The sequence below is a fragment of the Pavona decussata genome, unplaced genomic scaffold, assembly GCF_977016875.1.
Source record: "Pavona decussata unplaced genomic scaffold, jaPavDecu1.1 SCAFFOLD_366, whole genome shotgun sequence".
NCBI classification, from domain to species: domain Eukaryota; kingdom Metazoa; phylum Cnidaria; class Anthozoa; order Scleractinia; family Agariciidae; genus Pavona; species Pavona decussata.
In genome coordinates, this window is record NW_028145742.1 from 294013 (window position 1) to 314241 (window position 20229).

Sequence of the window (20229 nt, forward strand, 5' to 3'; positions counted from 1 at the left end):
TCGTTCCGTGTAACACTGCGCTAACATTGAGCGCGAAGGCCTGTGAACGCTTTTAACCTGTGACAATTTTCAAGAAGCAATTTGTTGAAGCATTACATTGCCTTATTTTTAATCTGTCTTTTAAACAGTTCAAAAACTTGCAACACCTTGTAGGTTGCGTTCAAAGTATGTCGTCGCACTAAGTTGCGTTAAAAATTGTTCAGTGTCACACCTTATTTAAGTCGATAGTCGCGGCCAACTTCAAAAGTTCTTTCACAACTTAATTAGGTCGGTCTAGAGAGCTTTGCTGGTTGTGTTTAGTCGGACGGGATTTCGTTCCGTTGTAACTGATATTCCGTGTGCTCTGTTTTGAACACATTCATAAACCAAAGAATAATCCCAAACGAATGCCAGCGCTCTTTTACGAACAACCCATGGTCCCTGGGAACGAGTGTTTCTACTCCTCACGCGCGCATGCGTATAAAATGTGATTGTGACGTTGCCATTCACTTTATTATTTTTCGCAGACCAATCATGTACAACATGTGAGTGTTTTGCAAAAAGAGAAAAGTCGAGTATTCGAAATGAAATTTAAAACTGCACTTACAGCAGTTTTGCTTGTGCTTTCAATCGTAGATCTTGTCGCTGCGCCAAAAGGTAAGATTTTAGTCAATTTTGATGTTTTTTTCTTATTTTTCACTTTTTCTCTGTTACTGGTCACACTTTGAAGTTTTTTTTAAAGAGAATCTCAGAAATATCTATTTCTTTTATTAGCAACAACTGCATGTCTTCTCGCAACAAATCTTGCAATTTTCTTTAGTTACAAAAGAATAGAAAAACCAAGTACAGCCCTAAAGACGGAATAATTTATTTTTTGGCAGTAAATTTTAAAACCTTTGCTTCATTCTTCGAAGAAGAAAACAAATCTTAGTTGCCATGGTAGTTCGAAGGCGTATTTTGCGCGCGCATTCTTTTTTATTTCTGGTTTGACTTGAAACGCGCACTGTAACTATGACTTTGGACAGTAATCGGCCAATCCTCTTTTTATCCATTCGGTTGAACTTTTGCTAAAACAAGGAGAAGAAACATGTAGTATAATGACGTGTAGTTTATTTTTATTTCGTTTATGAGTAGTTCGCTGCTTTCTACAGCTGATATTATAAGGCATTCCAGTTTATAACGGATTCCCTGTTCTATTTTTTGCAGGTAACCCTGGTGGCGTAAAGAAACAGCAAAATCGTCTTGCTAAAGATTTAAACGAGAACGAGTTACCGGTAGCTGGGAGCCGCTGGACTAGGAAGGTTTGAGAATTTATAAATGTTTACTTTCGTGCTATAATGTATTTCGCAACCATTTGCTGCTTCGTTCTGGCGGGATGTTTGCGCGCCCACAAGAGAAACGTTTAATATAAAGAAAAAATCATGCAGAAAGTCGAAGATTAAGGTCTCTATCAAAAGCCATATTCTCCTTACAGTACAAATTCGAAAACTATGAACACTTTTAATAGACTTTGAAGTAATTATAGGAAAAAAAGTAGAAGACGAATTGTTTGTGGAAAGAAAGGGTATATAGCAAAGTGGCTCCATACTCAGAGAGTTTGTTTGCGTTTCCTGCGATTTGAGAATTTGTATTCGCGGTGGCTTCAATAAGTACTAGCCACACAACAATGATATATCGATGTGTTCAGTTTACACTTATTCGATTCACATCGTAAAGAATTAAGGGATTTAAAACACCAAAAGCAGTAGTAATAGTTTCAATCTTAGTTAATGGAAAACTTAAACATTTGTAAAGTAGTAACTTTGTTTAGATGTGTTTTTGTCCTTAATTTAATCAACCTTTATAAATTATATACATTTTTCATTTGATGGTAACAAGGCCTGGCAAAATTATAGTCAATAAAGTAAAGGGGTTAGTTTCTGAAGAAACTGCGGTGCTGCGTCGGTGAAACGAATGTAGTTTGGTTTATCACTAAAGGTAAATTGGCCCAATGAAGAGAGCATTCTAATCTCTTTACGGTGGCCAATTTTCCTTTAGTTATTAACTCTGTTGATAAACCAAACATTCATTTATGGCCAATTAAGGTTTTAATGTCGATTTATGTCTTCTCTATAAATGTTTTTTTAGACCAACAAGGTCGTAAAAGCCTGTCCCCAAAATGCGGCGCGTTGCCAGGGCAACAACGAAAACAGCATCAACATTTTGACGCAGGCATGGACCACGTGTTATGATTATGCCTCGAGATTGGCTAGCTGGATTCTGGAGGGAGTGATACGACCAGGAAGTAAGATCATTAATTTTACCGGTAAAATGGCTGGAGGAGTCTACAGTGGAATGACCCAGTGGCTTTCTGTGTCTAATTGGGGTAAGTACAATACAAATACGATTGGGGTAATGTGAGCTGCTTGATCGACTGGTCTTGGAGATTTGTCCATGATAGCACAATATGGCTTAAGGCTTTGGCCTGTGCTGGGTGGAAATTCTTGACTGGATGGATTTGCCACAACACTCGTAAGAATTTTCTTTTCTCCAACGGCGTAGTGACTACAACGTTAGAGAAATTCTTACGAGCCTTTGCGACTTTGTCTTTAAGAGTAAGTGCAAATAAACGTACATGTGTTCTCAGTTCTCTTTGATGTTGTCGTAGATACTCAGCTGCAAGTTCTGTTACTGAAATTTTTGCTATTTCATTTAACAGGTCAATTCTGTGATGGTGTTTTTAGCTTGAAGGATACCTTGGTCATATTTTTCGTCGTCAATTTGGCTATCGTTAGCGTTTGCTTGTTGGTGGAGGTCATTGTAAGTATCAGTCTCGGTATCAATCGGGTGGGGATAGAAAACGGTTGGAATGTGACAGAAATTTTGAGGCGGCATTCATAAATATACATGTACATACATGCTTAGCCTGCAGAACAGGCGTTATTTTTTGCTTTTTCAGGCGTGTGGAGGGAAGCGCGAGTCATGCACGACGGAAGGGGCGCGAAAAAAATAACGCGCTCCTCCCGTCGTACATGACTCGCGCTTGCCTCCACTCGCCTGAAAAACGCCAAAACAATAACGCCTGTTCTACAGGCTAATGCGAGCTTTATTCAGGATGCAGATATTACAGGACTATATGTACAAATAAAACATAAGAATTTAGAAAAGAAGACATGTTGAAAAGGAAGTTAAGAGGTTAACCCTACAGTGTAAAAACTGCCCCCAAAAAACTGGTTACATTTTGGTGCAAATGGGATTGACGGTAACATATTATCCTTTGCGTGCGACCGCGTTAACAGTTGCTTCGTGTGGAGAATAGGATAAACGGATCTGGGGCAGGCCTAGAGAAGGCTATCGAGAAGTGACGCTCCAGGCTCACAATGCTGACCCACGCTTTGTCCCCTTGTTCCTCGTGATTTTCCGCGCTTTTGCCGTTTTGAAAAACTTCTTGCAAGTCTTAAAAGGGGCTGTCTTTTAATCCAGAATGCGGAAAGTGTTGAAGCCGTTGTTTAACAAACGCTAAATGAACTACTGCTCAACCACATGGGCCAGATACGGAACATAGTAATGCACATTTGATAAGGATCGTTGTCGCTTCCGCGATTTTGCGAACCGTGATCAGCGGCCTTACCCATTAGCATGTGTAACCAAGCTTCGAGCCACGTCGAATACTTTGACCAAATGATTTACGACTTTTCCTTGTTGTAACCTCTAGATTTCTCCAAGGACGATGGCGTTCACGACTCTAGAAACGACGAACTTCCCCCTTTATGCTGTAAATGCTTTGGACCGGGAGCATTTTTTGATCGCCGGCGGTGGAGGTGCAGCGAAGACCGGTGTTCCAAATGCTTTGGTTTGTATTCAGTGTTTTCACTGTGTTGTCCAAATATTTTCCTCTCCTTGGTGTTCCAAGTTGTCTGTAGTTACCTGTCTGTGGCACAGCCTCTTATTTTATAAACCTTGCGAGATGAACAAAGGCAGTTGCTTTTGAACGAGATGTTTTGTTTGCCTGATACAGGTGTACAGTACTTTCCTCTGTCAAATTAAATCAGCTGTGTGGTGATTTCAAGTCAAACTTCGACTTGTTTACACAAGTGTTTCAGTCTTTCACTACTTATAGAAGTAAAGTGTTAATCGTAGATTTATGTATCTAAAAGAAACGATTTTCCTTCCAGGGGCACGCTCTAGATCTAATTAACTGAGTTCATTTTTCTAATAAAATGAAGGTATTTAAATTGCACCGACTCGCACCCTTTTAATCTTTAAATGTCCCAACCACGATCAGCTTCTTGTTTTGCTTTAAACAATAAACATATGCATGATCAAACTTACCAGTCACGAGAATAAAGGAAATGATCAGTATAAACAATGGTCGCCACAGTAGATGTTAAAACATTTTCTTCCGACCACAGCATTAAGGGATGTATGGACATCCATAAGGAGAATTTGTACGTTGATAATTAGGCTTAACAGGGTTATCAGAGTTCAAAAGATCGTCAGAAGGTCTTTCATCATGGTGCTATGTAGTAGTTTCACTTGTTTTAACATTTTTGATCAAGCATGTACATATATTGTTTCAGGGAAAGCAGGGATGGCACAGTGGTGAAAGCACTCTCCTCCCACCAAGGAGGCCCGGGTCAGTTTCCACACTCAGAGTCATGTGATTTGAGTTTGTTGTTGGTTCTCGTCCTTGCTATGACAGTTTTTTCTCTGGGTACTCCAGTTTTCCCCTCCTTAAAAACCAACATTTCCAAATTCCAATTCAATCTGGAGAGTGTCACCAATTAGTGCTCTGCGCTAGTATACCTTGACACTAAACAAAGTGATATTCTGTTTTGTATTCAAGATGTTTGTTTTAATTTCAGAACATTTACAAGCTTGGCAGAGATGGTAAAAGTCTCAAAGCCACCCAAGTGCACAACTTTGAGGCAGGAAGAAGACCGATCATGAACTGCGCAATACACCCGACGTCAAACATACTAGCAGTTGGAATGGACAATAAATGTCAATTACTTGAAGTGGACATCAAGGAAGAAGTGCGGAACACTGCAAAAATAAAGGGGAAAAACAAAGTTGTAATTAAAGAAAAGACAAAGAAATTTGTAGTAAATGAATTGCAATCTAAAGTGACAGTTAGTGCAGAAGACGGTGATGAAAAGGATGATGACGTTGGATTTCAAAAAGTCGTGCGATTCACAGCAGATGGAAATTATATTGTTACAGGTGGCTCAGATGGTCACGTCAGGGTTCTTAAGGTAATTTCAAGTTTAAAATGTCATTTCTCCTTCACTTACTATTCAATGCTTTAATAACTGTTTGATGCAGTCAAAGCCTGTTGTTATTAATAGATGGACATGAATGAGCAAATACTGGCATGATAAAAATAATGATGGATGTACTCTAGGTATCACCCCTCAGTAGTTTTATGTTCCCTGCCGGGTTTGTTTTCTGTGCCAGTAAAGATGGCAGATCATTGCACTCAGCCACCACATGGGAAATAGACCTCTGGACAGTCTTGAGAATTGTCATGTATTATCTAAAATTAATTTCAATTTTAGCTGTGCATTGCATGTGTTTGTGTTATTCTGGAATAACAACTTGTAATTAAACACAAGGTTATTTACTTCATTTTTGTCAATGTTTTGTTTAGTATCCTTCCCTTGAATGTGCTCATGACATAACGGCACACACAACAGATGTTGATGACCTTGATGTACATCCAAACTCAAATCAGGTAAGATCTATTGGCTGGCTATGTACATATCCTTATTGTGATAAGTGCATTTTGATCCTGACTTTGACTGAGTTGTCAAAATACTTAGAGTAATTTTCAATTGAGTGTCCTAAAACCAGAACCAAAATAATTACTCTGGCCATTCATAACATTATTGTAATGAATGCATTGAACCAAGCAGAATTCGAAACAAATGCATGTAACCAGCGTCAAGCACAGGAAAACATCTGCAAGCAAGTCATGATTGATTTTGGTTTTGCTTCTCATTGGTTGACAGATTGGCAGAAGTTTTGCCGACCAATCACAGAGCATAGTAGAGCAAAACCAAAGCAAACATGCAATTACTTTTAACAATCAATTGAAAAGCACTCTTTAACTTACTTGCAATACATGTAGATGTGTTCATATCAAGGTAATATCACTATGATTCTAATGAAGAATTTGGTGTCACATCAAGTTTGTTTTTACTATGTGATTGAATAGAACCTACACAGGTCATAGGTACAGATTTCAGATTTCACATTCTTTCATTTATGCACTATTTCAAAAGTTTACTACAAAAGGAAATTACAATGCACCACAAAAGTAACATAAAGACAACATTGAATTACATAAATATCAAAGGTAAAATGTGTGCAGTGACCAAAGGAGCTTAGGCTTTCGAGTCGGTCACTGCCACGTGCAGCTAACTGGCGTATAACGTGCAACTAAAAAGTAGAACGAAACAAAAGACAAGAATAATAAGGGTGCATAGAATCATACTACAATTTTTACATAAAAAACAATAGAAATGATAATTAATACGTACATGTATGTCAGATTAGTCCTTGATTGTAATTCCTTGCTTAGATTTCAACTGGAGTAATTTTCTTCCTTCCTTATTTTAGTTTGTAACTTGCTCAAGGGATACAACAGCATATGTTTGGAGATTACAAGAAGGCAAGAAGCAATTCCAGCTGCATTTTTCTGTTAATGATGAAGACAATTTCTTCAGAATAAGAGCTTGCAGGTATGCAAAATAATGTAATTCTGAGTCAAATTAATGGGGATAGGGAAAGGGGTTGTGCACACTCTTGTCACATCGGTTTTATCATCATCAAATTTTGTTTTATTCCTGTAGGTTTGGTTGTAATGAGAAACGAGAAGTTAATCTTTTCACAATAAATGTACCAGCCAAGTTCAACAGGAAAACGCCAACACCATCATATTTAGTGAAATGGGATTGCTCAAAATGGCTGCCGTCAATGAGCCAAGCTGCTGGTATAGAACCTCTCACACAAATGGCTGTCAGGTATGCATTGATCAACATGTAGTTTATCATTATAGTTCTTCAATAGGCTTGATAGGGCCTTCAGTGTGTCAACACCTGTAGACCATGTCCAGGGCTCCACTAGTTATATCAGGAATTCAGTTTTGCAAGGCTAAAAAAAGGAACAACTGATTGGAATAATTGTGATGGTATATTTTAAGCCTGGTGAATGAATGAATGAATGATTTATTATTCAGTGACTGACACAGGCATAGTCGGTAAAAGAAAATCCAATTTCTCCTAACAGGAGTCAAACCTAACACCTCTCGATTTCTAGTTCGGATGCTCTACTACTGAGCTACAGGGGAACGTGGGAGCTAAGGCCATTAAACTAGGTTCATGGGACAAACATCCTGCATACTGCTAGGATTGGAATGTTAATGTGTGGTATGTGTGCAATGGAATAAACGTAATGGTATATGAACTGATTGTTCAATATTAGTGGTGTCTGCATGTGTGTATGTTTGACAGTGGAAGTTCCCATATTTTACTACAAAACTCAGAGGTGATGAGAAGCAGAAGTGATTAAGGTCTATAAATTTGACCTCTAATTTTTGCTCTTTAATACTTTCACAGCGGTAACGGAACTTTTATTGGTGTCGGGACAGCTGAAGGTGACATTTCTTTGTTCATTGCTTGGAATCTTGCAGTAAGTATTAACTATCTAGGCTTTTTTTTTTCGTTGAAGGAATTTGGAGTGCAAAAACTTGACAGATAAATACATCATTTTGGCTCAAATCAAAATAAAGTGGCTCAGATATGATCGATACTACCTGCACATACTAAAATGTAATTTGTTTTGTTTTCTCATCAGCCCCTGACTACCCTAAAGGGTGTTCACAACATCTTTGTGACTGGATTAGAATTTCTTCCTGACTCTCCACTGGTGAATGACCAACTTCACAATGAGTTTGCACTTCTCAGCATATCAGCAGACAATGCTTGCAAAGTAACTACTCTCAAGAGAAGAAGTATGTATGATCATGTATCAAGTTTAGTTTTATGTATTAAGTTTTTATTTCCAGTTAGTAAATGTACCACAAGTGAAAGTAATCCGAGTTGGATCCGCTCTGATGAAGGACTAACGCTCGGAAAAGTCAGCACTCGAATCTCTTTATCAATTATGGTGGACAAATTTCCTTTAGTTATCAACTCCGTCTATAAACCAAACATTCGTTACAGACTGACTAGTCTGAGCCAGCCATTTACGAAAAATTGGAAAGCACCCCTGCAGTGGACTTCATACTTTTTCATTTCAACCAAGCTAGAACATTTTGGACTGAAAATAAATTGGCCCAGTTGCTCGAAGCATGGTTAGCGCTAACCTGGGTTAAATACCATGACAACCTATAGGTTTTAATACCTCTTAACCAATGGTTAGCGCTAACCATGCTTCGAGCAACTCAGCCCTGCAGATTATTTTATAGGTCGCCTAAAAGTATCAATGCCCCCTTAATCCATACTCCTTGTGCTAATATGCTATATGCATTGTTTTGTAGATGAATACAGCTTGTGGTGGATTCTTGTAGGATTTCTGGGCTTGCTGTACCTGATCGTGATGGCACTAGCTTATGCTGGCTTTGATTTATAGATAAATTTACCCTATATTAAGAAAATAATAAATCATGTAAGAACAGTTAAAATAATATTCTGATGCAATTTTCTTAGACTCTATCACTGAAGAACGGCATTTTCAAATTACCACTAGTGTCCAGATAAATTTTCATCAGCATATACTTTACGTTGTAAATATAATAAAATAACTTATGGTCAATATGTGATCCAATAGCAGACATAAATATGTGTTAGCAGATGAATGTGCAATGTATTTTATTTTTCCTCTCAAGTGACTAAAGGAGATGGAAATAAAATTATTTATTTGCAAGTCTTAGTGTGGATAGTTTGTAAGTAAAGATCGAACTGCACCAATCACCACCAACCGCGATATTATGGGTTCAGTTTAACATACACTAAAGAGTTAATTCTCTGGTCCATCATTTGGTTTTTGGTCACTCTCAGAGGACTTACATGACGGTGTTTCAGAACGTACAAAAGTTGAACATGACCGCGTCCCTATTCGAACGCGTGCTCAAAACCAAGTCAGTAGAAAATTGGCCAATCATATGAGATGGATTATTTTTAAAAAGTAACGAAAGTAGAGCTAAACAGAACTCAATCATCGGACCGAAAGCGAATTCTAAGCGTGAGTTTGTCTTGCCCGGGTTAACAACAAAGCGTAATCAGTACAGATTACCAAGGCAATTGTCGTATTATATACGGTGAAATAAAAGGCATAGAGTTAATTATATGTGCGATATCTGGAATCTTTTTTCATGGTAAGAAATCCAGTGAGGGAGAAAAACTTTTGACCTTCGCCATTGTGAGGATCTTTAACTACGGCCTTTTTGTAGGAAGATCGATGGGATCTCTGCTCGCAGGGTAATCTTTAATCCACTTAAAAAAAGTTCAGTTCTTTTCAAATAAATGCGAATGAAAAGAATTTGATTCCAACGAACTGGCACTTGTGTTTGTAAAGGCTATTTCCGACATATACACAAGGGTTTTCACTGGTAAATGAAAGGAAAAGATCAACAACGACTCTGCATTGTACATAGCCATTGAGCCTCAAAGGTACTTCTTTCCTTGTCGTAGTATGATATCGTATGCAATTAAATGTTGAGTGCGGAATAAGCCTATAGCTAATTGGTAGGAACAACGAATGGTTGTTCAGTTCATTCGACGAAGTTGTCTTTTTATAATATAAATACTGCTGTTTCACGAACTTAAATTCATCTCTAATTTACAAACGCTGAAAATCATTCATTTCTGACATTGTTCATTGGTAAATTCACACCAAACCTGGTTTTCTCTGGGTACAATTCAAAGCGTAGAGCCAGCCAAGTTGGAATCGTTCTCCCAGAGAGTAGCATGATTGGAAAAAAAATTATGCTTACATCATTTTTTGCCACAATGTTTTCGAAACGTGCTCTGGTTGTTTGCCTTTACAGAATACTTTGGATAAGATCAGTAAACGTAAAACGTTAGCCTACGTGATAACATCTATAAAAATAGCTTTCTATTCATTTGGCAAGCGTAAAAGATTTATTTGGTTTCACAGATTACCAAACCGCGATTCCTAAGTTTAGCATGTGTGCTAGCGATCTGGGAAAATATTCCGTTCTTCGAACGAAGTTTGCGTTCTGCGGTTGCACAGTACAGAGATGATTGATGGCGGCCAGATGGGTTTCAACCGCAACGAAGCAAGTGTGTACAAGATGACGGTGTTTCGATTTTTGCCAACGCAGTTCATACGTGGCAGTTGAATGCGTCAAGCAGCAGAGTTAAAAATAATGAATCGCACATGCGCAATGACAAGTAAACATTTTAAACTGGTTAACTGGAATGTAACAATTAAGGCAGTAATGTAACCACGGTCATCCATCGAGCAACAAAAATAATTCAATTGTTCTTTCTTTTGTTCCTGATGAGATCGTTTGATGGAAAGCCAAAGCCATATTTGTCGAAACTAACAAAGTTTGATCTGTCCGGAATTCTTTAGCTGTTTAGTCGCAGAAAGTTTTATGAATGGAATCTTTATTCGTTGATGTTGTCTCACCGAAACTGCTAGCTACTCCTGTTTCACGGCTTTAAACGGCATTTTTGTCCTCCTGAAAACTACAAGAATTATTGTTGCAGTTGTACAAAAGTTCGAGGTGACATTTTACTGAAGAAAAATCCAGTTTCCTATCAGCATTTAGTTAGGATTTCTCAGGTAGTGAAGGCCTTTTAAACAGATAATCCATCGAAACGAACGGTTGGGTGCCTCTGATGTAACCAACAGTGAAAAAAAAAAAACTAGTTTAATAATAGAACACAAACTAATTCCGCATGCAAAGGAATTATTTTGGGATTTTGGGGATTTTCTTAAGTGTAATGAAAAGACATGTAAGGCGAGGGGAGAATCGCCGCCGCTTAATTGTGTGGTTGCTTTTGTTTAAGGACATAAAAAGAGAGAGTAAAATTAAATTGCACTTATAGTCAGTTGTAATGCTGATTTCTGAGGATTTGTTCCATAACCAATTACTGCAAATATTTCTTCGTAACATCTTGGAAGACAAAAACAACATCTCAGAAAGTCATTTAATTCCATGAAATGAATGTTCTAATTGTGCTCAGATGTGGATATTTAATTTGGTGGACAAAACATTTCAGATAAAATGAAAACAACAACAACAACAACAAAATGGTGAATTTTTCTGCTTAAAAGGTAACTTGTTAAATATTGGCGACCAAAATAATTGGGCGATTTGGTGAAACATTTTCTCAGCAGTTGATTTGGAACGTAACGACTCAGCGTCCAGCGAAATTGTGCTTTTCGTTATTTGCGGATATTTTTGAGTTAAAAGGTGAATTACTGGAAAAAAAAGAGAATTTCTTTCTCCACCTGGTAGCAAAGATAACGATAAAATGATTGTTATTTTTCATTCACCAATTCCCCCTCTTTACAACGAACACGACTCTTTCCAAAACGTGAATTGTTCATTTTGAGATTTGAAAATAACTGTCGAGTGCTAGTGTAAATACGTCAGTCGTTAGTTTAGTAAATATCTCTGCGGGGGTATGGATTTCTCAATAGAATTGATCAGAATTTGTTATTTATTTGTTTACGTAAGGCGTAATTTGCCAGACCTAATTAAGTGAGATGCCCCAAGTTTAGAAAATCCACATTTTAAATATCTTCCGCTTAACTTTTGAGCCTCATTGTAAAACGCGTTTATGGTTCCTACAAGGAACAGAAAAAGTCCTCAAGAAATGAATAAAACCAAATAATGATTTCCTTATCGATTGCGATAGCCTTTTTCACCTGAGAATTCCTGTTCAAACCACTCGAATATTGTTTGCCCATCTGTCTCATATTGGTCCAAAAAATGTGCATTTTGACAGTAAACTTCTATCCAAATACGCGTTTTCTTGTGTAGGGTTTCTTGAAGTTTTGTTTCATCACGAACAAGAAGACTAAAAATATTTCATAAGGTCAAAGCGAAGAGTAAAGTTTATTTTATGTTCGCAGAACTGCCTTATCACACAATGGCGAGGCCTTGTGGTTTTATCACAAGCGTAAAAGTCGCTTTATTACGCACATGTCGCATTGCGTGAATTGAAATTCCTTGATGCAATCATCAATTATTCAAGAAATAAAAAACTAGATATAAAGAAAGCTAAAATTCTCTGTTTTTAAAAGTTCTAGTGCTCGTTTCCTTCTAAATAGGCGCGAGGAACTTGTTTTACTCAACAAAATTTCCCAAAAGTTGTTACTTGTACGAGGGTGGACTAAAAGGGATTGAAAACTCCCCTTGTCTACACAAAATGGAGCTTGGAGCGTTCAAGCTTGCGCTTTTCGTTTTCATTCTTGGTCATTTGGATTTAAACTTGTGTGGAGGTTTGGCTGACGAGCAATCTTCTCAAAGCACTCAAGTGAAAAAGACAGTCAGGAAAAGGGACGAGGTTTACTATAACAATGTGGGATCGGTGAAAAATTCCTACAGTATTGCTGAAGAAGACAGAAAATCGAGATCAACAGACAACCAAGAAACTCAAGAAAACCAGGCGGGAAGTACCGACAACGAACTGTTATACTACGGACAAATTTACCCTAGGGACATTGCCAGGCCGGAATACGAGGTGTACTACCCGGAATATCCTTCTTATGGAGAATGGTACGGCCCATTTGAGCCTCCTGAAGGATACTATGAAAACCAAGGAGGGAGTTATGAACTTGAAAGCAATGAAGATTACAAACGTTCACTTAATTTCCTAGGACCTCGTGGGGGTAGGAGTGTGTACTACGGTCCCCGAGGAGGGAGATCTGTGGAGATGTTTAATGGTCCCCGAGGCGGGAGGTCTGCATTGAATGTAGCTGGACCTCGTGGAGGAAGGTCTCTCAGCGATGACTCTAGTATCATGGGACCTAGAGGAGGGCGGTCCGTGCAGAATGCCGAGGGACCCCGTGGCGGGAGGTCTGTGGAAGACGCATCTTCTTCCTCGAATGCAAACACCGGAACACGAGGGGGGAGGTCAGTGGAAAACGATGGACCTCGTGGAGGAAGAAACGTAGAAGAGACTGGACCGAGAGGCGGGAGATCTGTGGAGAAATCGCAAGAAAAGAGGACCACAACAGCAGATCAAGCGTCAGACGTCAAAGCCGACAGTGGCCCGAGGGGAGGGCGATCAGTTTCCGACACTAAAACAACCAAAGATGACACGAGCGGACCCCGCGGGGGAAGAGATACGCAATCCACCAGTGGCCCACGAGGAGGTAGAGATGTAGACGAAAAAGGTCCCAGGGAGGAGAGGGTAAGGTCAGTTTCAGATTTGAGAAACAGTGGTCCCAGGGGTGGTAGAGATCTAAATTCAGGTCCTCGGGGTGGGAGAGCTATTGGATATGGCCCACGGGGTGGAAGAGCTATTGAATATGGTCCTAGAGGTGGACGATCAGTATTTTATGGTCCCCGTGGTGGCAGGGAAATAGAATATGGCCCCCGTGGTGGGAGATCTCTGGAGTTTGGTCCCCGGGGTGGACGAGCTGTGTTTTTTGGCCCTCGAGGTGGTAGAGAAATCTACTATGGCCCACGTGGTGGAAGAGCTATAGAGTACGGTCCCAGGGGAGGTAGAGCAGTAGATTATGGTCCTAGAGGTGGTAGATCCGTCGAAAATGGTCCCCGGGGTGGAAGATCTATGGGTGCGTATGGTCCTCGTGGTGGTAGATCCATATTCTTTGGACCCAGGGGAGGCAGGGCTGTTGAATACGGTCCCCGGGGTGGTAGATCAATTGAATTTGGCCCTAGAGGAGGCCGTTATGCAAAGATTGGCCCTCGAAGCGGAAGATCTCTTTCAGAGGGTCCAAGGGGTGGTCGATCTGTTTTGTTCGAAGCTTTGTATGGTCCAAGAGGGGGCAGGTCACTTGAAACGTACGGCCCACGAGGTGGAAGATCTGTGAATTATGGCTTATACAACGGCCCTCGGGGAGGAAGAGATCTTGACTACACATACGGTCCCCGCGGAGGTAGAGCGCTGGAATACGTAGACATGTACGGTCCTAGAGGGGGGAGAGCTCTGGAGGAAGGGGAATTTGGCCCGAGAGGAGGCCGTGCTCTCGGCTATGGAGAGGAGGGAAATTTTTATTACGGTCCACGGGGCGGGAGGGCTGTTTACTATGAAGTAGGACCTCGGGGTGGTAGGGGTATAGAATACGAGGCAGGGCCCCGAGGGGGGCGAGAAGTTGAATATGGGCCTAGGGGTGGTAGATCAGCTTTCAGTGGGCCACGTGGTGGAAGGGACATTTATGGACCTCGCGGGGGACGCAGCGCCGTTAACACAGATAATACAAATGGGCCTCGTGGAGGACGAGATGTAGAAAATGGGCCCCGAGGAGGTAGAAGCGCAAACACTGAGTCTGGTCCTCGCGGTGGAAGGTCTATCTTATCTGAGAGTTCCATGTGGAGCCACAGTGGGACAAACAGCGTAGGACTTCGTGGAGGTAGAAGCCTTGAAAGTACCAGTACTGAGAACGCGGGACCTCGTGGCGGGCGCAGTGCATCTGAGACTAGTACAACGGATAAGCGAGAAACCAGTGGTACTGCAGAAGCACAGGCGACAGGAGGCGAGAAAAAAAGACAGGAAAGAGATGCTGATATTGATTTGGAGAAGGTTGATAAGCAGTTGTCAAAGTCAAGCTGAGGAGATATCTTTCATGCATGATATGATATGAGGTAAGCTACATCTTTCACCTCCACTTCAAATGGTTAACCAGCACCAAACCTACATGTATGAGGCTAAATTTAGTTTCCCATAGCTTGATAGCTTGATTTGAATAATCACATTTTAGGATTGATTCACAGATTCAAAAGCTGGGAACATGAATGAGACAGCACTACTGGAAAGTATTGTCGAATAGCTTTTATTTGAATGGTTACAATTTAAGAATTCTATCCACAGACTCAAAAGTTTTATCTAGAATAGTCTTTAAATTAAAGAGAATTAATTGTTTTCTTTTGAATGGTCACAAGACAGTCAAGATTTTATTCACAGAATTATAAGTTGAACTTGTACAGCATAATAAACATCACCACAGGAAAGTACTGCTTAGTATCTTTCATTTGAATGATCACACTTTACGATTTCATCCAAAGATTTAAAAGTTAGAAGAATCTTGTGCAGCATAATAAACGGCACCACAGGAAAGTACTGCTCAGTAGCTTTCATTTGAATGGTCACATTTTAGGATTTCATCCACAGACTTTAAAGTTTGGGGACAGATGCAGCCGGTTTTTGAAATCCTAACCCTATTTTAGACCAAAATATGTAATTTTCCTGTACTATTTTTCAGACCCCATTTTCAGACTTGGTTTCTAGAATTCACCATATCAGCTTCTATAACATCTATACACGTTTTCAGACTTTCATATCAACATGGTTAAAATCTATGCCCTCTTACAGACCAGAACGGATAAAAACCACATCCTTTGGCGCCACACATACCTATATAGGTTATAGAGGGGAGTAAAGCCCCCCTCCCCCGGCCTCTGCTCTGTGACATTACTAGCCTGTATAACAGGCGATTTTTTTAGCCAAGCGCGGAGCGCGAGGTTAGAGGGGATGAGAAATCTTTCCCCCTCGCCTCGCGCGCTACGCTCGTGTCTCGCGCTTCGCGCTCGATATCCTGCGTTTCCCTCTTGGCTAAATAAACACCCCTCATGCAAGCCATGACAGGATTCGAGCTCCATATTGTTCTTTCTTTAAAGGTTGTTGACAAGTCCGATGACAAACAAAGAGCCTACAGACCGACAACCATGAGACTTCAGAATGGAGATTACATCGAGTACTTATTTAGCAAATAATTGGAGAGCAAAAACAGGACATCCCCCTTTTAAAAAATATATATCCATATCAGTACAGCGTAAACTATTTTAATTTGCTTTTGTTGCGTTTCTTTAGCTCTAAGAATACAAGAATGAAATATTTTGATCTGGTCCGAGTAAGAATGTAACTGAGGAAAAAGGAGATTAAACAAATATAATAACAAATCTCTGCATAGTTCACTGCTCTTGAACATTTATAAATACATATGTTTCGAAATTAGATTAAAATAGTCCTCAATCTACTGGCGTTTACCGGGCATGATAACCAGAGAGATCCATTTACCTGGTTATAAAAACGTTACAATCGTTAAACATTACCACTAAATATATATTTATCGGGTCCGATCAGTTACCGGAACCGCTAAGACTTTAACGGTGGCCATTTTGAATTTAGACAACCTAATTTATGATGCCAATCTACAATCTCCCCCTCTCTCCCGCGCGCTTCGTGCAAAAAAAAAAAACAGATACGGCGATCACTTCCGTCATTTTTGTATGCATCCCCCCCCCCCCCCCCGTCCTACCAAGGGTCAATTTATTGTTTATTCAAAGTCTATTTCATCACCAATCATGTTCGATTATCTACAATTTCAAAGAATGAATTGAAACAATCTTTTCTGCTGGCATTGGAAAGACTCCACTAGCTGTTTAGAGAAATGCCCGTTTGCAATTCGAGGCACGTTTTTCGCCATCATTAATAAACAATTGTTTGCTTGCTTTTGACCAGGGTGGCACTCCCTATGATACAAATTTCTATGATACGATACCATAACTTTTAGACACAGTAATTCCGTCAGCTATAAATTAATCATCATCAACTATCTATCTAACTAACTATAATTAAGTTAAAACAATACGTGCTGCTTTTCGTGGGGCCGTGTTTAAAATCCTACTTAAAACTGTAGTGACTCAATTTAGTCTCAAAATCATTCAAGGAAGTCGCTTGGCGTTATTCAAACACACCATACGAGGAGAGTTCGCCCAGAAGGGTACCTTTTTCAGACTACACGTATATTAAAGGGTATGGATTTCACAACGTGAAGCATATAGAAAAGGTTGGGAAAACGGCTTTTAGGTATTTAAAAGGGAATTTCTTGAATACAGTAAACACCCGCATAAAAGAACAAGTGAATTAAGGACCTCCAAGCAGAAATTCGTCATTTAGACACCTGGCCCCAGTTGTTCAAAGGCCGGATAACTTTATCCGGTGGATAAGGCGCTTTACAGGGTCTTAAAAATACTTCACGTTAAATGTTGTCCAAGGTTTTTGTACACTCCCAAACTAAGCTGTGGTTAGAGTGTTCATATTCGCTTGTACAAGAGGAAATACTGAAATCTTTGCACAGATTGAAACTGTCGGATAGTGACTTATCCACTGGATAAAGTTATCCGGCCTTTGAACAACTGGGGCCTGTTATATAAGAACCTTACAATAAATATATGAAAGACTTATTCAGGCTGACCTTGAAAAAAGTAGGTTCTTAATTGTAGCCGTTTACTGTATCTCGAACAAATCAATCGAAAAGAGATGCAGTTTTCCTAGTGTAGGTAATATGTGAAAGGGGTACCATTTTCTATGAAAGGTAAATGAAAGATTATCTGTGGAAAATGGTATAAAATTGAGTAAGGGTTTAGACCTCAGGGTGGAGCCTTCCCGTATAAAACTCCCTTAAGAAACACCTTCCCCTCCCTCAGGGTTTTTGCAGCTTGCAGATTGTGTCCTAATATTGGCACGCCACATTTTTAATATGGCATTTTCAGCTAATTTCCTCTCAGCAGTTGATTCATTTCATCCGAAACGTTAATTAATAACATTGACCGACCGCTGAGAGAAGATTGAAGCGCTCAAAACAGCTTTCGAGAACTTTGAGAAGCTATAAAAATAGGAGAGCAGGAAGACGGCCAGGTAAGCTTTTTAAGCCAGTTGTGGCACTTATTACAGGTTTTCGAGGAAAATGCGTTGAATAGTTTCGATGAACTTCTGGCGATACGATTAGCTTTCTAGTGTTACGAAATTTTGAGTTGACGATTTTTTTTAAATGAAAATTGCAAATTTACTTTATTTACGGCTAAATCTGGCCGAACAGATGTTTTGCTTTTTTCTTTTCCGTGGGATTCTCAGCACAATCTCTAAACACGTATTAAATAATAACCCTTCTTTTAGCTGGAAGAGTTTGGGAATAGCTTATTCCGATTCTGTGTAAAAAGCAATCAGGACAAACTGAGAGCAGGATAATTACTGAAATTGTGACGATTGATGCTTGCTGATGGAAAGCTTAGTAATAGACCCGACATGCCACCCACACTAAACTGTGAGTTTACTGTGCAACCGTTTGTATTATTTGAAGAATATAAAGCCAGAATGTATGATAATACCGAAAGGTTCAGTTTGCCGGAAAAATAGTTCGTTGAATATTTACCATTTAAGTTCACACACACTAAACGTTAACGTACCTTAGTCGTTGTGTATTGCTGTCTTTGTTGCTAAAAACGGTGAATGTGTGGATATACATTCGACGGCCAAGCAAAACCCTTCAAATCGCTTAAATTCGTTGTACGTTTTGAGCAAATAGGACGGAAATAAGGAAGAAAAAAATGAAAAGAAAGAAAAGAAAAGAATGTGTAATAAAGATTGTAATGCTGCACAGCGTAGTTAATAAATGTGAATTCAAAATGTTACAAAATAGACGCTGTAAGATATTTCAAACCGACGTTTCGGCAATGCTGCCTTCTTCAGGGTTTTGTACCTTGAAGAAGGCAGCATTGCCGAATCGTCGGTTTGAAATATCTTACAGCGTCTATTTTATAACATTTTGAATTCACAAAAGAAAAGAATGCTCAGTTCCAGGAAAAAGAAAGAGAAAGACAGTTGATGAATCTAAATTAAAGCTCCCAAAGGGCGACAAATAAAAACATTTTCTGCCTCAAATGAACTCGAGTTCTTAAATAAAGGAGCAGTGATAGGCAAAAAAAGAGATAGCAAACATAATAAAACTGTAGAATTACTTGTCTTGGTTATATTTGTTAGAGAAGAAAACTGATTGCAAACTCGCGAGGCTAATGCTATACATAATGAGCTCATTATTGCCGCGAGTGACCATTATATTTTAAACACCAGTTTGACCTACTAGGAAAGCAACCTCGCTCCAAGGGACGTGAAGAGGAGAGACCCTGCGGAAACGACGTCGCAGAGAAAGTGGAAAATTGTAAGCAAACCATGGGAAAGGAAGCCTAATTTTTAGAGGACCAGTTCTTAAATAGAGAAAAAAGATTGGGATTCGTTGAAATAGGTTGGGACCTGTTACGAAGTTGACACTGCTAAACAAACTAAACATGTTGTCAAGCCGAAGAAGCTAATAATGTTTGATATAAATTTTTAACGACGATTCTCAACCGGATTAACATAAAAAGGACGGCGCTGTTGACTACCAACCGGTCATTAATTAAGTTAACAGCGTTAAGGCAGATTGTCAGTTGCTTTTTGCATCTCATGTGATCAGTTGAGTATTATCGAGAGCCTTTTTAAAGGTATAGTCAGTAACCCCTAATTGTGGAGGAGAGTTTTAGTCACGGTATAGCTAGACGGCTAGATGGCTAGACGCGACTGGCATTGAATAGTGATAGAAAGTATTAAATAAAAATAACTGAAAACTGTAAAAAAAAAATAAGAAAGTTACTTGTCTTGTTTATTCGTGTTAGGAAAGCAAAATCTGACTGCAAACTCGCGAGGCTAATGCTATACATAATGAGCTTATCCATTTGCCATCTAAACTGAAATTGTTTAGGCGCTAGTTTAGCCTGCTAGCTCCTGAGAAAAAAAGAAAAAAGCTGAGAATACTCATACTACGTGAATAAGCCATATTTTCACATAGGAGCACTGTAAGGACCTGTTATATCAAAGGAACAAATGAAGTCAACGTGTAAAAACAAGATATAACGTACTATGTGAAAATATGGTTTGCCGGCGAGGATTCGAACCCAGGTCTCCTGTGTTCAAGGCAGAGACCCTGGGAATTAACAAGGTTGATCAGAGAGCAGAGAATTTTGAGCAAACCATACCGTATGGAAAATGAAGCCTACTTTTTAGGGACCAGTTCTAAAAGATGGGGTTCGTTTGAAATGGGTTGGCACTTGTTAACGAAGTTGACTCTGCTAAACAGCTAAACAAACTAAACATGTTGTCAAGCCGAAGAAGCTAATAATGTTTGATATAAAATTTTAATGACGATTCATAGTCGGACTATATTAACATTAGCTTCGTGAGGTTTTGCGAGTCACGTATTTCTATAGTGGTAACATAACAAGGATGG

General features: G+C 39.4%; 2 protein-coding genes across 2 annotated transcripts; both read left to right on the forward strand.

The window, feature by feature from the left end:
* The first annotated feature begins 147 nt into the window (after positions 1–147).
* Positions 148–8886, forward strand: LOC146452543 (guanine nucleotide-exchange factor SEC12-like). Its single transcript, XM_085097593.1, has 12 exons — positions 148–636; positions 1186–1280; positions 2107–2344; positions 2678–2778; positions 3674–3811; positions 4824–5213; positions 5609–5692; positions 6580–6701; positions 6813–6983; positions 7578–7650; positions 7816–7972; positions 8501–8886. The coding sequence occupies exons 1-12, from the start codon at positions 564–566 to the stop codon at positions 8590–8592; spliced, it is 1734 nt and encodes a 577-aa protein (XP_084953719.1). The 5' UTR covers positions 148–563; the 3' UTR covers positions 8593–8886.
* A 3316-nt stretch (positions 8887–12202) lies between these two features.
* Positions 12203–16084, forward strand: LOC146452544 (uncharacterized). Its single transcript, XM_085097469.1, has 2 exons — positions 12203–14770; positions 15803–16084. Exon 1 carries the CDS (start codon positions 12369–12371, stop codon positions 14736–14738), a length of 2370 nt encoding a protein of 789 aa, XP_084953595.1. The 5' UTR covers positions 12203–12368; the 3' UTR covers positions 14739–14770; positions 15803–16084.
* The last annotated feature ends 4145 nt before the right edge of the window (positions 16085–20229 follow it).

Coding starts and splice junctions, on each gene's coding strand:
- LOC146452543 (XM_085097593.1), top strand. CDS start 564: ATGAAATTTAAAACTGCACTTACAGCAGTTTTGCTTGTGCTTTCAATC. Junction 2,345..2,677: donor GCTTTCTGTGTCTAATTGGG/GTAAGTACAATA, acceptor TTCATTTAACAG/GTCAATTCTGTGATGGTGTT. Junction 7,973..8,500: donor AACTACTCTCAAGAGAAGAA/GTATGTATGATC, acceptor ATTGTTTTGTAG/ATGAATACAGCTTGTGGTGG.
- LOC146452544 (XM_085097469.1), top strand. CDS start 12,369: ATGGAGCTTGGAGCGTTCAAGCTTGCGCTTTTCGTTTTCATTCTTGGT.